This window comes from Poecilia latipinna, unplaced genomic scaffold, assembly GCF_001443285.1.
Source record: "Poecilia latipinna isolate Pla-1442-1.1 unplaced genomic scaffold, P_latipinna-1.0 Scaffold409, whole genome shotgun sequence".
Lineage (NCBI taxonomy): Eukaryota > Metazoa > Chordata > Actinopteri > Cyprinodontiformes > Poeciliidae > Poecilia > Poecilia latipinna.
This window is the reverse complement of record NW_015113025.1, coordinates 308,560-328,663: the sequence shown is the minus strand read 5'-3', so window position 1 is coordinate 328,663 and position 20,104 is coordinate 308,560. Positions and strand designations below refer to the sequence as shown.

The 20,104-nt window shown below is 38.1% G+C and overlaps 1 protein-coding gene across 4 annotated transcripts in view; it reads right to left on the bottom strand.

The window, feature by feature from the left end:
• Positions 1-20,104, bottom strand: part of fat3b (FAT atypical cadherin 3b) — an 86,557-nt gene that overhangs the window by 24,672 nt on the left and 41,781 nt on the right. For all 4 annotated transcript variants that reach the window (XM_015037542.1, XM_015037543.1, XM_015037544.1 and 1 more), the window contains 22 exons: positions 19,295-19,402; positions 19,017-19,200; positions 18,342-18,562; positions 16,466-16,918; positions 16,069-16,203; positions 15,568-15,961; positions 14,955-15,151; positions 12,671-12,824; positions 12,328-12,561; positions 11,551-11,729; positions 10,062-10,275; positions 9,697-9,911; positions 9,466-9,603; positions 9,063-9,206; positions 8,774-8,971; positions 8,144-8,421; positions 7,478-8,040; positions 5,576-5,707; positions 5,282-5,439; positions 4,623-5,157; positions 3,728-3,881; positions 1,228-1,375 (listed from right to left, as the gene is read on the bottom strand). In XM_015037542.1, the coding sequence (XP_014893028.1) occupies positions 1,228-1,375; positions 3,728-3,881; positions 4,623-5,157; positions 5,282-5,439; positions 5,576-5,707; positions 7,478-8,040; positions 8,144-8,421; positions 8,774-8,971; positions 9,063-9,206; positions 9,466-9,603; positions 9,697-9,911; positions 10,062-10,275; positions 11,551-11,729; positions 12,328-12,561; positions 12,671-12,824; positions 14,955-15,151; positions 15,568-15,961; positions 16,069-16,203; positions 16,466-16,918; positions 18,342-18,562; positions 19,017-19,200; positions 19,295-19,402 (5,136 nt within the window). The remainder of the gene's footprint in view (positions 1-1,227; positions 1,376-3,727; positions 3,882-4,622; positions 5,158-5,281; positions 5,440-5,575; positions 5,708-7,477; positions 8,041-8,143; positions 8,422-8,773; positions 8,972-9,062; positions 9,207-9,465; positions 9,604-9,696; positions 9,912-10,061; positions 10,276-11,550; positions 11,730-12,327; positions 12,562-12,670; positions 12,825-14,954; positions 15,152-15,567; positions 15,962-16,068; positions 16,204-16,465; positions 16,919-18,341; positions 18,563-19,016; positions 19,201-19,294; positions 19,403-20,104) is intronic.

Genomic DNA, 20,104 nt, shown 5'->3' with positions numbered 1-20,104 from the left:
TTTTAAATTTTTTAAAAAAAATGTTTTCTTTTTTTTTTTAAACAAGGGAATTTAAAAAAAAAAAAAAAAAAAAAAAAAAATAACAAATGTAATTTTTGGGATGTTTTAAATCACTTTTATGAAAAGATCTAAGTAACCCATTGAATTTAACATTGAGAATCCTTGATGACACCTACATCTCAGTTTTGTCTCATCCTAATTATATTACTAGTCCTTGGGATGCTGGACAGGAGTCTTCTAAATTAAATCTATTATCAAAAATTAAGAAGGATCACACCTGTGCTTATAACGTCCCACAGCTGTCTGTTGTTGTTTGTCAACATAAAAACATTTTAACAAGGACAGTAGAATCCTGTCACAATCTTGAGATGAGAAGCAGATCTTTGAAGGATACAATAAATGAAGATTTCCGCAGCCATTACCTGTTCTAAAGGCAAAGCAGAATAACTTTTTCTAAAAAAAACAAAAAAAAAAAAACAACAAAAAACATAAACAACAGACTTTCCAATGTAGTGATTAAGCAGTGAAAGCTCAGCCGAACTCTTTGAACTCATTCACACCTTCCCGTCTGGCGGGCTTCATTGGCCTTCATATTGATTTTTTTTTGTTCAAAAATACTCTCCGACAAACCTCTGAGGCATTTTTAGAACAGTTCTATTTATATTAATAAATACAATTAAGCTGGTGGTTGAAATGTGCCAAAATGTGAAAAGGGCTTAAGGGTATGAATGTTTTTGCAAGATACTGCATGTGTGTAAAACCTCCTTTGGATCACTCATGTTATTAAAATGTGTTTTTAAAAATCATTTGCAAATATTTTATATAAAATCTCTGTGATAGCTTTGTTTTACTTCATTAAAAAAGCTGAGGAGTACATGGAGAAATAAAACAGATGAACTGAACCCATTTTAGAATCAGTCAAACACTTCATTTCAATGTAGACAACTTGAAAGCGTCTGGAAATTGCACTAGAAGGAACATAGTGTAATGCATAATAAAAATCATAAGCATGACAAACTTCAAATAAAAGCTGTGATTCAGCCATTTCCACACTTTAACTCCTTCAGTGTGGAGACAAGGATACAAATCCCTCCAGGTGGCCGTATCTCTCAAAAGTCCTAGCAGTTTCACTGTGCCTCCCAAGTATGATTAGATGAATATACTGGAGTATTTTCCCCTGGATTTATTACTCTTTTAATCCGACTTTGTGCGCAGTTAAAACTCTACCTCTGTGTCATCCTCAGGGACCTGATTGTCGCAAAACTGGTCCTCGTATCCATCTGAGCAGTTGCAGTAGAACGAACCGAACGTGTTGACACACTCTCCTCTGTTTCCACAGTTGTCCTGGTCACACTCATTTACATCCACATCACATCTGACGGGCAAGAGACAAATATATTACCATTCATGGGATGTGCTGAAGATAACTTTTTTTTTTCCTTCAGTAAAACTAAAAGAGAAGAACACACAATTAAAGTTTGACAGTATGTAAAAAAAAAAAATGTATGTAAATTTGCCATATTTTCTCAATTTGAAAGTGTAGATAAAAGTAGCTATACATTTGTTGTAAATATGGATATGGCACATATGCCTGGATGAATGGATGACATTTAAAAAAAAAAAAAAAAACTCATCCCTGTCATGAAATTCCACAATCTTCGATATTTTTCCAGACTGCGGTCAAAACAAGAGGTTATATCTATGCATTTCCTATTGTCTGATTGTATAAGGTTTTTCAAATCAAACAGACATGTTCACATAGATTCATAGAAAGGTAAATGCCCCCCAGAAAAAATTGCATGCGTAGTTTCAACCTCTGCATGAATATGTGTTCATTTTAGGTTTTTATATCAAACACGGTGTCCTGCTGTGAAGGGGAAAGAAAATACTACTTTTTGCTTTTCAATTATTTTTTTTCCTTGATAGGATTTTTCGAAACGCTTCGCAAGAGTTTTTTTTTTTTCTCTGACGTAAAAAAAAAAAGCATTTCAGAGGAAGCCTTATTGTGAAACTATCCAAAGTTTTTTTTTTTTTTTTTTTTTTCTAATGATAAAAGTGCAGGGAGTCATTAAGTATATAAAGTTTTACTCCTCAGCGCTTAGATCTGCTGGTCAGTGAAATCCTCTCATAAATATTTTGAATAATGAATACTTCATGGCCTAATTAAAAACAGAAAAATTCAGACTGTCTGCCAGTTGAGTCATATATAAATATTTTTATTTTTACTGCATAACTTGGCTGTTTATGTGGAATGTACAAGTCTTGCTTTTTAATTTGTTGTGAATTAATTTAATTTATTTCAAAATAAGGTTTCTGTAGGAACAACAGCTGGACAGTCCGGCCCACTCAGCAGATACTCCATGTGGAAACAAACCACTACAGTTTAGATTGGCACTCTACATAGCACATGCATTCATCTAGTCTGTGCAATGTCAAAATTATACATACAAACTGATTCAAACATCTAAATAATCCCTCACTAATATTTAGCCAGATATTCTTTAGCGAGTTGCAGCTCAACCACACACTTTCTGTGGCCATCAGCAAGCTTCTGGCATCAAAGGAGCAACACATCTGGACACTCCTCATGACAGAATGGGTAGAGCTACATGAAAAAGGCTTGTTTTCTGCCAGAGATCCACAGTTTATGATCCACAGTTTTTCCACCTTTGGGACAAAGCTTAAGGTTATCCTGCTTTATCTATTGCATGACATATCTCTGTATGTGTTTTAAATGAATAACCTGAAGAAGTAAGCAATAGTGGCCATGTTTCAACCATCTGAGCTGGTGATTTGGGATGAAACAGAAGCACTCGGAAGTTATTCTCCTATTTTGTTATTCCATACAGTTTGATCCTAAACACATGTCAAAGCTGGTTCGGAATAAATAAAGTTCTTTTTTTGTGTGTGTGTGTTTCTGGAATAAAATCCCACATCCTTAACTTAAACTCTGCTGAGGTTTTGTTTACTATACCCAAAGCAGGAAACAAACCATTTTAAAAGAGCTCTAAGGATATGAAGGCTGAAGGCTGTAAAAAGTATTGGACTGAGGTACAACTTGCTAGGGGAAATTCATCCAAATATTATAGGGGATGATAATATTTGAGCATCCTTGCTTTAAGTTTGACCATATTCAAAATGCAGCTTTCAATTTTCATCAGCGTTGTTTGCTGTGTGATTATTGCAACGTGAAAAATGAACAGCTTAAATACATAAACTTCATTCCATCTTTATCAGAAGAGCGTCTCCGTCAAAGCAACCTGACTCTTCTTTTGATGAAAACTGCTCTCTAGTGGTGGCTCTGTTAAACAACTACGAAAACGCAGAGGTTATTTCAAAGACAATTACTGAGCAGTAATTAGGAAGGCAGCTCCAGACTGATTACAGACTTTTCAACCAAGAATTATCCCGAATTAAATTAGAACCACCAATTTGTCTCTCATAACAGCAAGTACAACAACATTGTGGGTAGTAGGTGAATGTGTGCATGTTTTGGGGGGCGGGAGCGTAGCACATAGCATTTTATGCTTGAAAGAGAGAGTAGCTGCTGATGTTTTATTGTGCTACAAAAAACTAAATCATCACTCTGAGTGTATGTAAACAGTTTGGAAGTGGGGCACACTATTCATTAACACATCTTCTACAGTGTACTATTAAGTCCATTGTGTGGATGTGTGTGCATGGTGTGTGTGTATGTGTGCATTTAATGTTTTTTTTTTAATCTTACATAAGTCCCCTGAGTCCTCTCGGACAGCCACAGAGGAATGCATTGCCAACAGCTTTGCACTCTCCACCGTTCTGGCATGGGTTTGGCATGCAGGATGTTAGTTCAACTTCACAGCGCCCCCCAGTGAATCCACTGCTGCAACTGCACATGAAGCCTGGTGGGCAAAGATTAGATTTGTTTCTTTAATACCATATGTCAACAATCATGCTGACAAAGTTGATTCATACAGAATCATTTTATTGGAACAAACATTTGAAGTACAAGAGAGAACGATTTACTGTAGGTGCAAATAGATCATGTTATTTAGACTTAAACCTAAAATTATAATGATTATAATATATAAATGAATACAAAACAAATGATTTTTTTTGTTCTATTAAACCATTAGTTCATTTAAATAAATTAAACTCATATTACAGAGATTCTTTAGATGCAAAGAGATATAAGGTTGCTTAATTATCAACCTGCAATACTGTAACTGCCCCCAAAGCCTGTGTAACTTTTTCCTATTGCACTTCTTTGTATTAATATGCTTACATATATAAGACTCTGAAGACCCAGCTTCAATGATCCAGTCATGAACAGTTGTGAATGTCTAAGCCATCAAATCTAAATTTTGCATTTAAAAATGTATTTTTTGGTCGTTTCATTTCCTGCCAAACATAGCAACAGTAAAATAAATAATAAATAAAGAAATAATAAATAAAAACACTTAAAAATAATACTTAAAAATCTAGCTCTGCGTGTACTATAAATAAGTAAACTAGAAAATAAATGGAACTGAATTGATGCAAAATAATCCTTCAGATGCATCTCTAGTTGGTAACATGTAAATGTTCTTTTAGTAAAAATAAATCTAACAGTTTGAGTTGTGGTCATCTGCATGCATACAGACCTCCAAATGGCAGGCTGCTGCAGATGGCTCCATTGAGGCATGGCTGGCTGATGCATGGATCTGGGTAAAGAACACAGCCCAGCTTGACCTCACTCAGCCCGGCTATCTCGGCGTAACGGCTCCTCTTATTTTGGAGTGGCAGCTCGTTATCGTTCAGCATCAGTGACCCCAGGCAGCCTTGGAAGCCGTCCTGGGCTCTCGCCGGGCCCCTCACTGAACGCTCTCCAAAGTCTGGCCCTCCTCCCAGGCTTTCCTCAAGTCCAAAGATAGGTCTCTCACCTGGCCCGTTCAGCAGCCTCACTTGTGCCCCAAAGAAAAACGAGGAATCGGGAGCGAGTGGCCAGAGACGGACTGGGGCCCGTGCCGCTCTGCGACGTTCCACGTAGCTGTCGTCCAGTGAAAGAAGGGTGTAGTTTCTGGTCAGCTCTAAAGCAACTGAATGCCACAGACCATCATTTATTGGTCTGTCTGAGATGCCCATGACCCCAAGGGTGTTGTCGCAGTCCAACTGGAACCACAGTCGACCCCCTTCAATCTGGTAACAAAACGTTTGTGTTTTACAGTTTTCATGACAAAACAGTTTAATCTGCAGAAATTGAGCAGAAAAGCATCCAGGGAAACAGAAGAACTGCATAACTGCGGTCAGTTTTTAAATTTACCTTTAGCATAGTGCAAGGGTTAACACGAGTAAACATAATGACTCCTCTTGTTTGAAGCGTTCTAACCCTGAGGCCAAGTCTCATCTCTCCACTCTGGACCCTCTCTGTCACTCTGTACTTGATGTAGCTGTTTCCAGAAAAGCTCAGAGAGGTCTGACCTACTCAGTCATACCAGGAGGAGAAACGAGTTTCAATTACAGCTCAATAAACCGTTATGCTTTCATACATCCTTTACAGTCCAGTTGAGAAAAGCAGAACAAAGTGGCCCAGGAAGCGAAAATAATGAAATCATACCTGCACACTCATCCAATCGCTCAGGCTGACACTGGCAGACAGATGGTGCTGTTGGACCAGAAAGGACACACCGCATATCGTCTGGACAGGACTGACCTTCACAAAGTTCTACAGGGGTTGGGCACGTCCCTCCTGTTTGCGAAACGGGATGGACGCATAAATAACAGAACAGAGCACTGTTACACTCTCATTTTATCAACCACCCATGAAAGACAATAAATCCTTAGAATTTATAGTGATTAAAAAACACTACCTTCAAGTCTGCAAAACAAATTCATGCCCTAAGTATTCCCTGACTCAGTAAAAACTAATACATTCAATAGAATAGAATAGAATAGAATAGAATAGAACTGATGTAAGTTTATAATAACAACTTGGGAAATGTATCTATCGCAAAAGCAGAAAACAAACCAAACACACTATACAGTAAAATATGTGACCACAAAAAAATAAAATGTGGAAAGTATTACACTCCCCAGTCAATTTATGAAGTATGCCAGTTCGATTGCTTTTTAATGCAAATAGAACCTCAGACTATTACATTACAGCAACTCATTGCATGAGGACATTTCGATGGGCTGAAGATAACTTGCTAGAGTCCAAACCGAGCACCAGAGTGTGGAAGAAAATAAATCTAAGTGAGTTTGAAAGTGAAATGTTTGTTTGCGCCTGTGGGATTGGCTTGAGTATTAGAGAAATTGCTGATCTAATAAGATTTTCACACACAACCATTTGTCACTTTTTCAGAAAATGGTCTGAAAACATAAAAAAATAAAATAAAAAACTCTCCAGACAGCAGCATACGTGTGAAGGAAAAAGCATTGTTGGTGTCAGAAGTCAGATAATTGGAGGTGGTTTCAGAGGATAGAAAGAAAAAAGGACATGCATGGACAAAATTGTTAGTACCCATCTGTTAATTACCTAAAAGTCCACAATGGTTACTGCAATAACTTAAACCTATAAGTAATAATGAATAAAAAAAAATACTGAAAATGGATCAGTGAAAATCATGCATTGCTTTTGAAATGGTTCAACATTAAAAATAATGCAATTAAACAGGCTTGGACAAAAATGATGGTCCTGCTAAAAAAATGAAAATAATTTAGCCATAGGTACATGTTGTCTATGATAGGCGTCTTCAAGTCTGTAATTAGTCAGTCTGCTTTGTTAAATGTTTAAAAATGGTCACCGTTCTGTTTGGTGACATGGTGTGCACCACACTAAACATGCACCACAGGAAGCCAAGGAGAAAGTTGCCCAACATTAAAACAGAACATTAAAAAGAAAATTGTAGAGTTAAGGTTAGGTTAACTCCAAGCAGTGTGAAGTCCCTGTGACTACAGCTGCTGATATCATTTGTAGGTTTAAGGTCTGTAGGAATGTAGCCAACTTCCTTGGCTGTGACCAGAGGAAGAAAATTGATGACAGATTGAAGGGAAGGATAAAACAAAAGAACAAAAATCCCAGAACAGCCTCTGGTACACTATGAGTCACAAAGTTCATATTATCTCAAACTGTTTTTTTTTTTTAATGTGGCAATGCATTTACTGTAATCCAATAAGCAGATCCGTATAGAGCACCTTATGAATGTGGTGAAATGTAAAATTTGCATAGGGGACTTTTTGGAGGTGGCAAATCTACAGCAACAGCATTATGATATTACATCAACATGGACCAAAATATCTGAAGAGTGTTTCAGACAAATTGTTAATTTTATTCCATAAAGAATTAAGGCAATTTTAAAGGAAAATGAGAGTCCAACCTGGTACTTGGAAGATGTCCCTAATAAAGTGGCCAGTCAATGTACATTTGCATCATCACAAAAATACCTTAAGGAAGTTAAATTAGAAGTGTTGACCATTTGTCAGAATCACATTTTTGGAAAAAAAGTGAAATGCTCACCTGAGCAAGTGCAGCTCTCTGTGCGTCCAAACCTGGGCAGCACCAAGGTGATCCTTTCTGTGTTGTAGGTAACAGGCAAACCACCCTCCATCACCAGCGTGTTTTTACACTCCATGTCTCCACAATCCAGCTTCCCAGAACAGGTGCCGCTGATTAAAACGGCTCCAGCAAGGGCACCTCGCATCTCACCGCGTGCTGCTGCTTCCTCCAGCTTTGCTGCCAACTCCTGCTGGGAGTAAAACCCCTCCATCCGTCCAGTGCCTAACGTCTCTGGTCTCTCCACTGCCAGAACCAAATCGATATTAGATGTCCCTGTAACTGGCTGCACACCAAGTATGTGAAGAGGATCCTGCTGCCCTGGTAACCATTTCCAGCCGGATATAGCTCGTAAAGTTACTTTAATCTGATTCAGGTACCGTCCAAGTAATTCCTCCCATGAGATGGAGCTGAAGCGCAAGGTCAGAGCGCTACGCAGCAAAACATCAGTCACCTGTTCAACCTGGACTGACACATCAGCTATGACAGCAAATCGTCCGTCACTGATTGTTGCGTTCATCTGGTATCTGAAAGAAGACAAGAACATGTAATGCATTTTCACTCGGGAAGTTTTTTTCCAGAGCAAACTTTTGGCTGTATGAATTTTAAGTTTGTGTAATTTGCATGTACCTCCCAGGTTCCAAGCCTGGCAGAGCAACAACACTCCCATCTTGTCTGTTGATCTTAAACATGCTCTTTGGATGAGGCTTGTGGGTAAAAGACAGGATGTCATTGGGGTCACGGTCTGTGGCATAGATTCGGCCAATCGGACCACCCGGAAAAGTATCCGTTGACATGACGATGTAGATCTCCAGAGGGGAGACAATGGGCTTGTACTGACTGTTACCGATGACTCTCAGAAAAGCCCAGGAAGAAGAAGTAAGACTCGGTTTACCCGAGTCACTTGCCTATAGCATCAAAAGAGGACTTTAGACGAGGAATAAATTAACAAACTATATGCAGACATGTATAGAAACTACTTAAGGTAGAACATTGTTAGGTTTCTAATGTTAGAGATAGCTGGTAATGTTATCATATTAACCAGATTACCTACCGAAACCTGATTCTGTCTACATATGAAGTCACATATTTACATACAATGTATAAAAACCATGCAAGCGTTTAGTTTCAACCATTTCATTAACAGAACTTTCTAATATTACTTTTAAAGGGTTCTAAGTTATTTTGGGATATCCAGGTAATTTGTTTTCAAAAATCTCCACAAAACAGTGAGCGACAAACAGCACATCCAGCCATTACCTGAATTTCAAGTATGAATTCCCTGGGTGCTTCAGGACCGAACACACGGTTGGACTTTAGAGATCCAGTCTGGTCCAAACGGAAGAAACTACCTTCATTTCCTGCCACTATGCGAAACACAAAGGGGGCACCGTTTCTAGGGGAGTCTTTATCACTGACTGACAGTGTTAGCAGGGTGGTGCCAGCAGCCTGGTTGAGCTGAAAGTAGAGTGATGAGTTTGAATGTCAAAACACCAAAGACCTACACACACACACGCACACGCACACACACACTCACACGCAGGATTACCTGTATAATGGCTGTGGAGTTGGGAGGAGTAAAGACCGGAGGGTTGTCGTTAACATCAGAGATGTCGATGTTAACGGCGACAGTGGAGGACATGGCAGGAGAGCCGCTATCAAATGCTTGTACAGATAAAGTGTACCTGGATACCTAGAGGATAAACATAAAGATAACAGACTTCATTAGATGAGTATTTTTGCAATCCCGTGCTTACTAATCTAAAAATTCAAATGGATTGCATACACAATACAGTAAACTTCATATTCATTGACAACCATGAAAGGAATGTGTAAAAAGCCTTGAAGTAATTTAAAGTTTTACTCTCACTAAAAGCATCACAATAACCCAACCATTTAGTTTATTACAATTGTGACTAAGGATGTTGCTGCGTATTAAGAAAAACCCTTACTAGTTCTCTGTCAAGTCTCTTATTAACTTTAAGCAGCCCAGTCACAGGATCAATCCAGAAGTGATTGGTCCGATCACCTTTCAGAATTGAATAGGTAATTCGTCCATTCACTTGGCTGTCCAGATCTTCTGCCAACACCTTCACAACATGTTGGTAAAGATAGAGATTAGTAAAAAGATAGAACAAAGGGAGACAAGTGACTGCCAAAAACAAATAAGGACTAAGAATTACCCTTGTAACGGTCTGTCCTATAGATGCATCCTCACTGATCAGAACATTATAGATATCCTGATCGAACATTGGAGCATTGTCGTTGACATCCATGAGTTCGATGACAACCATCGTAGCAGTGCTAAGAGGAGGGTTCCCATTGTCCCAAGCCTCAACAGTGATGTAGTAGTCCTTGCATATCTCAAAGTCCAAGTCATCAGCCACTGTAATTGAGCCTAAAAATATGCAAATTGTTGTTAATTAAACAAAACAAAAAAAACGTTAAAACAAGACTTTATGTAATCTAACAATGAAATGTTTATTAAAATAGGATTCTACTCATTCAAATATTTTAACATATTGTACAACAAGCCACATCTGCTCACCCAGTTTTCTGTTTATGTTGAACTTTCCCAACTCGTTGCCCGATCTGATGCTGTAGGTGATCTCGGCATTGGGTCCGATGTCGGCGCTTGTCGCCAATATTCGCAGAACCTCGGTTCCCACGGCGACATCCTCAGGGACAGTAACGGCATAATCTCTCCTCTGGAAAACTGGAGCATTGTCATTCACATCCAGGACCAATATAGTCAAATCAACCTGAGTGACAAAGAGCAAAAATTGGGAAACTTAATATGCTCCAGTTAAAATCAAAACACCTACAGATCACTTAAACCATTTTAATCATTAAACATTTGAAACATCAAAAAAAATAAAATAAAAGCAGTTGTGAGATCTCACAATAACAAAGCTGTCTCTTGTGACTTGCTGAGTCACTATTGATGTGTAAGTTATAATTTTAGTTTGTTTATCGGACCCATTATAGAAATCCAAGAAGACCTTAGAAAGACCAACCCACTCAGTGGAAGTGCAACTCTGTTCCAGTTTCCCTGCTTTCCCTCTGACATTGTTAACGTCACCTTCCCCATCTTTTCTGTCGTGGCCACTGAAAACTGTAATGATATTTTATCTTAATTAAAATCTATGCTGTTATTAAACTAATCTCTCTAGTAAACAAAATGACTTCAGTCGCTGGCATATGCAAGCATTAATTTCTTCACGCATATGAACAGAGATACAGAATCACATCCCAACACAGAGTGCTGCTTACATTCTAACATCTCTGGTGCCACTAATCTAAACTGTAGTACAGACAGATATGGTGTGTCTGTACTACAGACACACCAAAATTATCATTCAGATAATTTTGATAAGATCGTACACTCAGACATGACAACCACAAAATTATTAATTTATTAATTAAATAATATTATTTTTTAACTAAGCTTTTGAATGGATGTTTTTCCCTCACAACAACCATGTATTTATTAAAATAATTTTAATAAATAATTTAATATTTATTAAAATATTATAATGTTATAAAATTGTACATAATAAACAGATTTATACCAAAAATAAAATTATTTTATGTAAACGATATTTTGTTTAAGACCAGGCGGCGCCTATTTTGCATCATATGTACCATTTGTAACTCTTGGGTTGGATTTACAGAATAAATTGTAAAGCGGAGACGGGTTATTTATTTACTACTGTATGGTAATGAAGTAATGAGGAAGCCTAAAATCACTTACATGTTATTTGTTTTTAATATTAAAGGTGTTGCTATCACAAACTGATAATCAGCTGAACGGACATGCGGTATATTAGCTGGTCTATCAGTAAAGCTGTTTTTCCAAGCAGTTTGCTTTTTGTGTCAGGCTTCAATCTATTTGATCGTGTTTATTGAAGCCTTTTTGTCTCATTGTGATATTAGAAGAAAAGTGTATTTAAAAACAAAACAAAAACAAAAAACAATTGATTCACGATGTTACAACTTCATACTTTAATTTAACCACTAAGTAACTTGTTACTAACCTGTGAGGAGAGTGCCCCCTGTTGTCCAACCCGATCGGTAGCCTGAACACGAATGCGATACGAGTCTCGGCTCTCTCTGTCCAGGTATTTCTCCAGGATCACTATTCCAGTAACCGGATCGATCGAAAATATCCCATCGAATGAATCCACCAGAGAATATACAACTGTACGATTCAGACCTGGATGGTACAGTCGGTTACAGTGTATTGCAAAAGCATTTATACACCATCAACAGATTTAGTCTTAGTATAATCAATGGATGGTCCAAAATCAGTTAGTGCATAATTGTGAAATAGAAAGATAATTATACATGCTTTGAAAATTTTACAAATCAATAAAATGTAGGAATCATTAAGCATTTTTTGCCAACACTTTGAAGTAAGACATTTGCTGCAATAACTGAAGAATAGCATTTTGCATTTCTTATTTTTGCAAGGCTAGAGACTGAAATTGGTTCATCTACTTTGCAATAGTTAAATTTTAGTTCAAAATGACATATTCTCAGTTGTGTCTTCATAGCATATTTCTGCCACTATCATTTTTATGCGAGAGGCGCGTACATGGTTCTGTGAAGGGTTAGTGTCCCTCCCAGACACAGAATTTTGGGTAACACTTTATTTGAAGGGGTGTGCATAAGACTGACATGGCACTGTCATAAACATGTCATAACACCTGTCATGAACATGAAGAAGTCTTTATGACTGTTTATGACAGTTGTCATGACGTGTCATTCGGTAAATAATGACACTTTTAATGCAAAACTTCTTGTTGGTTTACCTTCATCAGGGTCACTGGCTTGCAGGCGGGTAAGCAAAGCCTTGGGGGAGGCATTCTCATACACACTCGCCAGGTAATGAGTTGTCGAAAATGAGGGAGCATTGTCATTCACGTCCAACACTTTTAGAGAAATGTCAGATCGGCAGAACAGCCCTCCCCCATCAGTAGCCTGAGCAATGAGTTTGTAGGAGGGTGTTGTTTCTCTGTCTATTACGGTGGCGGTTCGCAATTCACCTTGAAACATGAAAGAAATATGTCAGAGCTTTAGCTACTTAGCTTTGGGAGTATTTGTTGCTTTTGCCATGAAAAAAGGAAATAATAAAAAAAAAAAAATAGAATGTACCAGTGTTGGCATCCATATAGAAATCTTCCACTCCGATGCCAAATAGTGAATACTGGATCTCAGCACTGGAACCTGAGTCAGCATCTGTTGCACCAACCGTCAGAATGCCCTTGTTAATAGGAATGTCCTCAGGAAAAGAGGCCCCGTACACCGCCTAGGACAGTAAAAAATATATATATATACCACCATATGAGAACAGATGACCACACGTGAAACAACATAGGTGTTTCTAATAAAAAAAACCCAAAGAAAAATGTGACTGTTTCTGCTTTGCCTCCATTACCCCTGCGGTTAGATCAAGGTCAACACAGTTAAGCACCCTTTTCTGGCCCAGCATCCATTCCAGCCAATAACTGCCTCTGGAAAAGAACTAAGTGTCCTCATACACAGGCAAACGTGTATGTACTGTATAGTGTGTAACACGTCTCCCTTTTTCTTTTCACTTAGCTATCCTTTGCGATATCTCAAAGTTGATTAGCTGATCATCTCATCAACAGATAATGGAACAGCCACTACCTTCAAAACTGATTAGGCGATAGTGTCTTTCTCTCTAATGGGATTACAATATTGTCTGTCACATACGCTGCAGTAGAAAGTTTAACTAGTTATCATGTATCACATATTAATTTAGGGCTTTTAATGATAGATTCAGTGCTTTTGTAGGGTGGAGCAATTCTGCAACACGCAACTGAAATAATGTTTTAAAACAAGAATCAAGTGTGACATCTAATGTTGTCTTACATAAGACAGCAACATTGGTTTGAGGTAAAGTTCTTCACCTTTACCCCAAGCTAAAAGTTTATTACAGATTATTTTAGTAAGAATAAACCAGGATAATATTATTTTATGGAATAGCCTTCCAACAGGTTGACTCCAGATGTATTAGAAGATTGTTAACCTCAGACCACAGCTGCATAACTCTTCAAACAGGCACTCTGAAATGAAACTTACATTAACCAAGTAAAAGATAATAAATAATGCATGGTAAAAATTTTGGTAACCAAATGGGTATAAATGCAGTCATGTATGTTGCCATGAATTATATTCTCTTTCTAATAAAATTACTGTTTCTTTTACATTTACAAGAAGAAAAAAAAAACACACAAATTTGATTAATATGTATAAACAGCACGCTCGTAAGACACAATCTGACCTTAAATTTTTTCATGTTTTTAATTTTTAATGACAGACTAAGTGCTTTGTATGCACATACACTTGCCTAACAAGAGTACAGAAGGACTACCAGAAGAGAAGAGGGAGATTGGGAGGAATTCAAAGGAAATTCTTAATGATTTTTAATAATTTTTCTGCTAATTTTGTCCAACTGAAGTACTGCTGAATATTAATAAACGGAATGAAATACTCCCAAAACATTCTCAGCCCATTTATCACTATACTTTGTGATCCTTTGTCTCACAAAGTTCAGCCGTAAAAAAAGGAAAACAGCATGTTGTTAGATTTAGGGTTGTCAAGTTAGTACAAAAAGTTTAAATGAGATGACTATTATTTATGTGATTTAATGTCTTATGTTTATCATTCATTTTCATTTATTATTCACGTTTTATTAATACATTTTTATGCTGATATACTATAAGAGTACAAGATGAAGATCAGGTTAAAAGTTTGCTGAAAACAATCCAAACATTTTTTTTTTTTTTTCCCCATCAGATTGTACTTTAATGCACCGTTGAACAAAACACACGTTTTAACAAACACACTTTCTTTAATTTTCATTCCAAGTTAGAAATATGCTAATCCTAACATAATTTAACACTATGATTTACTCAGCCAAGCCTACATTAAAATTAGCCAAAAGAGGATTCATTAGTAATGAATCTGCAACTTCAAACTAGTTTAGAAATAAACGCATGCTATACAGTAGAAAAGATTGTTTTATTTTGATGATTAATGCATTACTATCAAGGTTCTCAATGCCCAAACCCCAATTCTCAATCTTTTGTTGCCAAGTGTTTCCCGATTAGATTTAACCTAAATATAAAATTGTCAAAACAAAACAAACATAAACAATGATTACAAGAATGGACGGACGGACGGACGGACGGACGGACGGATGGATGGATAACAGACTTTAGACACTGTGTTAAGAATCACTCAACCAAATTTAACACAACAGCTGTATTATGTAGCAACAATCAAACAAACAGTATTAAAGTCCTTTACAGATAAGAAAATGCAACGTATCTGAACCAGCATTGGTCACAGGTACATTTACTTGCTTTTCACATTAATATGTTGCACACCTACATATTTGCCCATCTCTAACCTGGTTGCAGATGGGACTGTTGTCATTGGCATCCATCACCGTTACCTCCACTGCAGTATGAGCGACATAGAGGCCATCACTGGCCGTGATATTGAGCAAGTACCAGTCCTGTTGCTCACGATCCAGCAGACCACTGACATAAACCTTCCACTCCCCTTGCACAAGAGTAAGGCCAAACACTCCTCTCTGATTTCCCCCTGGAAACACACATAAGATTTGAAACCCACTGAAAAAACAAAGGCAGACGTGATAGTGAACTGAAATTTTTAAAAGCCATGACCAACTGATTAAAACCATTCACACAGTCAAATTATAGGGATTCCTTTTTAGTGCAACCATCAACCATAATATCAGAGTGGAATTGTAGCCATGGATTATGGAAATTTGATGTTCAATGGTATTAATTAGCTTAATTACTATTTAATATGATATAACACAAACATAACTTAATCTGATCACATACAAATGATTTACTCCAGAACTTACATTTTTCTCATTGAATATTTTTTAATTAAATACAAGAACACGCAATGTGAAACAAACATTATTTCAGTGAATGAGGAAAAAAAATGAAGTTAAGCTGCACAAACATTTATGACTTCATTTTCGTCACCTGTGATGTAAAAGCTGACGAGGCGGTTTTGGTCAGTACCATCTCGGTCTTTGGTTTTCAGGACAGCCACAACTTCACCGAGTGGATCACTCTCCTTCACGGCGCCTCTGTAGAACTCCCTCTCGAACCTCGGCGGGTTGTCGTTGACGTCCGACACGGTGATGGTCACCACTGTGGTGGAGGAGAGAGGCTGTGACTCGGCCAGATCGGAGGCCACGACTTCGAAGCTGTAACTCGAGCAGGCCTCGTGGTCCATTTGAGTCACTGTGGTGATCCAGCCTGTTTTGCTATCAATGGCAAAAACAGAACCGGTGGTGATTGGGCCGGTGACGGACAAAGTGTCCTTCGTTAGGTCCGGGTTGTAGGTGAGCAGTAGCCCAAGGCTGTATGTCACCTGCAGTTTAAAGAAGATACACACACTACTATGCGCAAGTAAGTGTAACTTTTTTTTTTTTTATGATACAGATGTCTTCAATAAAGTTGAACTTGTTTTTCACATACCTGTCCATTAGAGCCCCAGTCCGGATCAAGAGCACGGACTTGAATTACTCTCGTCCCTGAAGGCATACCTTCCATCACTGTGGCTACGTACGTACTGGTTTCAAACTCTGGCTTGTTGTCATTTACATCTAGAATCTGTAGAGTGATAAAATGTCTGTAATTAATCCATGAATAATGTAATTTATTCACAAAATATAATACTACAAAGAGAAAAACATTGTCTGCAGTTTAATTCCTTGTAACCGCTTCATATTAATAGAATTGCTCAGGCTTTTCAAGAAAGTGTGATAGTGACAGAGTTAATAAATAAAAATTTGACAGTTTGCTTTATTTTTCCCCCTTGGACTGCAAAAAGTAAACGAAACCGAAAGGCTCCTTTCTGGGTTTCATCACAGACCTTCACTTCCAAGTCCACGGTTGACATGGTCTCGATCAAGTCTTTTCTTGCAGTTGCTGCAACCTTAAACCTGAAGCTGCTGACTTCCTCATAGTCCAATGGCTTCAGCAGCCGGATGAGACCCGTCTCTTTCTCCACTAGGAAGGTTGCCGCCTGGTTGCTGTCGATTGTCTCCCCAGGGACAGCAGTGAAGAACTCCGTCTGGCCAGGACCTGTGTAAACGGAGCCCAGCACTGTTCCTACTGCAGTATCCTCAGTGATGGTAAAGGAATACTGAGGCTGGCTGAACGAGGGGATGAATGAATCTGGCGGGACGACTTGAATAAAGGCTGACACCAGGGAGTGTTTGGGAGCAGCGCCGCAGTCTGTGGCTTTGACGAAGAAGGACAGGACAGTTCCTTGAAGGTGGTCAACAGCACTTTTAGTCATCATCCAACCACTGTCTGGCTCCACCTGTGCAACCACAAGACCCACTTTAAAACTTTAAAGGCAACAGAAATTTTTTATTTTTATTTTTTTTTTAAAAAGCTATACAACCGAGGGAATATGTCCACTACTACATTATAATTTTTGGTCAGACCTCTGGATGTTTTTAACAAGCTGCCATGTTACAACCTCAAAGAATTTAATGAGATTTTACATAACAGGCCAGTTGTGAAGCATATCCACCTTTTACTGAAATTATAGCTGCAACTTTTCTAGTGTGTGCCTTGACCAGCTTACAGAATAATTATGTTGCTCCTTCTATTTTCCAAAATTACTCAAGCTTAGCTAGACTGGATGAGTAGCATCTGGGAACAGCAACATGGTAAATGGCTTGCACTTATGCAGCGCTTTATCAAGTCCAGGGCACCCCAAAGCGCTTCACACTACATTCAGTCATTCACGCACTGTTGGTGGAAAGCTGCTGGAGTGTAGCCACAGCTGCTCTGGGGCACACTGACATGCACCGGCGCCACCTGACCACCACCAGCAGGCAAAGCGGATGCAGTGTCTTGCCCAAGGACACAACAACCTAAGTGAGCAGAGTGGGAATTGAGCTGACAACCCACAAATTTTGGGATGAATGCCTACCATGGCTTTTAAATAGGATTCAGCCATAGAGTTTGGGTGCTCCATTCTAATACATTAAAATCTATGGACCTACACAAATGTTCTGACATTCGTATACCACGTGTCACCATGCTGTGACGATGTTCTGACAGTGTCAGAACAACATGCTGTCATATCAGAGCCTATGTCTCTAATATGTTTTTGTCCAGTTTTACCATGTATTTAGCTCCATTCATCTTAAAGCCAATTTCTAATCAACTTCCCCGTCCGAATGTAGAAGGGTGTGTTGAATTCCACTGTATGCCATGCTTTTCAGATTTCATTTGTTAAAAATTTGAAAACTATATCTTGTTTTCCTTCTTCACAATTGTCTACTACTATTTGTTGATCTAAACACATAAAAATCCTAATAAAATACAAATATTTGTGCTTGAAACAGTTCAAGCGGTATGACACTTGTGCATAGCACTGTGCATCCCAAATTAATTTATTTTTTTTTCAAAGAATTCCAGTAAATTAATCCATGATTAACATTACATCTGTCTTCAGAGCAGATGTCCACGTTATAAATTTTAAATAATTGTCTTTCACCAACTGCCCGGAAAATCAACCCCAGTGCAAAATTATCGTGATTTAATGGACAAAATATGTAGTCTACATCAAACAGATGGAGTTTAATCCTATAAAATAAGTAGGGGGGTATCATCTGACAATATCCCATCACTAATAATCAGGCTACGCTTTTCCACATGTCGTGCAATTATGAGGTTTGCGTCTTTCTCATGAAGGACAGTAGATTATACTATGACCAAAATTAACTGACCTCCAGCACATCAACCAGTGACAGACGAGCCTCACTGTAAAGGGAGTAAGTTATCCTCCCATTAGAGCCAGCATCAGGGTCAGTGGCCTGAATCTGTGTGACAAGAGAACCTTTAGCAACATTAGCTTTAATGCTCATGCGGTACTCCGTGGCTCTGAACTGTGGAGCGTTGTCATTTTCATCTGCCAGGACCACTCGCACGGTGCAAAATGATGCACGACCTGTTAAAGAGAAAACACATAGTTGTCACATTCCCAGTCCATGAAGCATAAGTGTTTTGCTTGTTTTGTCACTTAGAGATTTGACTCCGGGTCATTTTAGTCCTCAGCAAATTTGTAAAGCTCTTTTGTACCCACACACTAGCATTTCATTATTTTCTACTTTCATGTTAAAAGTAGAAATATTGTGTAGGAGTATATTTCTGTATTACAGTATTTTCAATTAATTATGGAGACAAACAATCCTAAAAATGTACCAATCATACATAGATTCAATTGAATGCAGGCATTTTCTGGAGCTTTGAAATAATTGCATTTCCATTGACCATAACTCTGATCAGCTTGGATACGAAAGAACCTAAACTGCAAAAATACAAAAATAGAGAATTGTGAACTGTATAGCATTTGAGCAACTCCTGATAAAAAAAAAGCATATAAAAGGTACAAACGTGAATACCTCCCCCATCCAAGGCCATTACTGTCAGCACCATGTCTTTGTTCACAGGATTTTCTCTGTCTAATCTCTGAAGAGTGGAAATGACCCCGTCTGCATCGATGCCGAACTTGATTTTCCCCAGGTCATTGATGAACGAGTAGGTTATCTGACCATTCAGCCCAGAGTCCTCATCCATTGCTGAAACCTGGAGTCCATTTGCAAATTCAGTCAAAATGTGCTCCCTTTAAATATTGCAATTAATTACAAGTCAGACAGATTGAAAAAAAAATCTTAATTACTTGGATGACTTTGGTTCCTGGAGGCGAATTTTCAAGAACCTCAGCCAGGTAAAACCTTTGACTGAATACTGGGCTGTACAGATTGGCTCCCAGGACACGTACAATTACCTGCAAATCACAACTGCAGTCACCCAGTCATCCTCTCGATCATTGTCTGCTGACATGTTGTGGATGTCATCACAATAAGGACAACTGGGTGGTTTGTCAAACATAATCAGATAAACGTATAAACGAGCAAACCACCAATTCAGACTCCCAACATACTTTTCATGTAAAATTCCATACTTTTCCATACTTGGCATTCCAGAATTCTTAGTCCTTTATGTTTACTTTAAAATATGAAATACTAAAGTTTACTATGAATTTCTGGTAAAAAGTGAAGGAAAGACAAACAAGGGTAAGGTAGAACGAAAGAGAATGAAGAAAAATAAGTTGGGAAGGAAAGAAAGAAAGAAAGAAAGAAAGAAAGAAAGAAAGAAAGAAAGAAAGAAAGAAAGAAAGAAAGAAAGAAAGAAAGAAAGAAAGAAAGAAAGAAAGAAACCAATCAGGAAAGAAGAAAAGACACATAGGAGGTGGAGCAGAGGAAGGAAACAAGTAAAAACAGAAGGGAGGAACAGAAGGAAGAAACAAGGATAGCAAGAAGAAAAAACACAAGGAGGAGATGAAGAAAGGATGCAAGAAAAAGGAAAAACATGAGGGAGGAGATATGATGCAAGGAAAGAATTAGGACAGCAAAATATAAAAGGTAGGATACCAGGACGGAAGAACAGATGAAAGGAGGCAAAGAGACAAGGAAGAAGTACAAGCAGT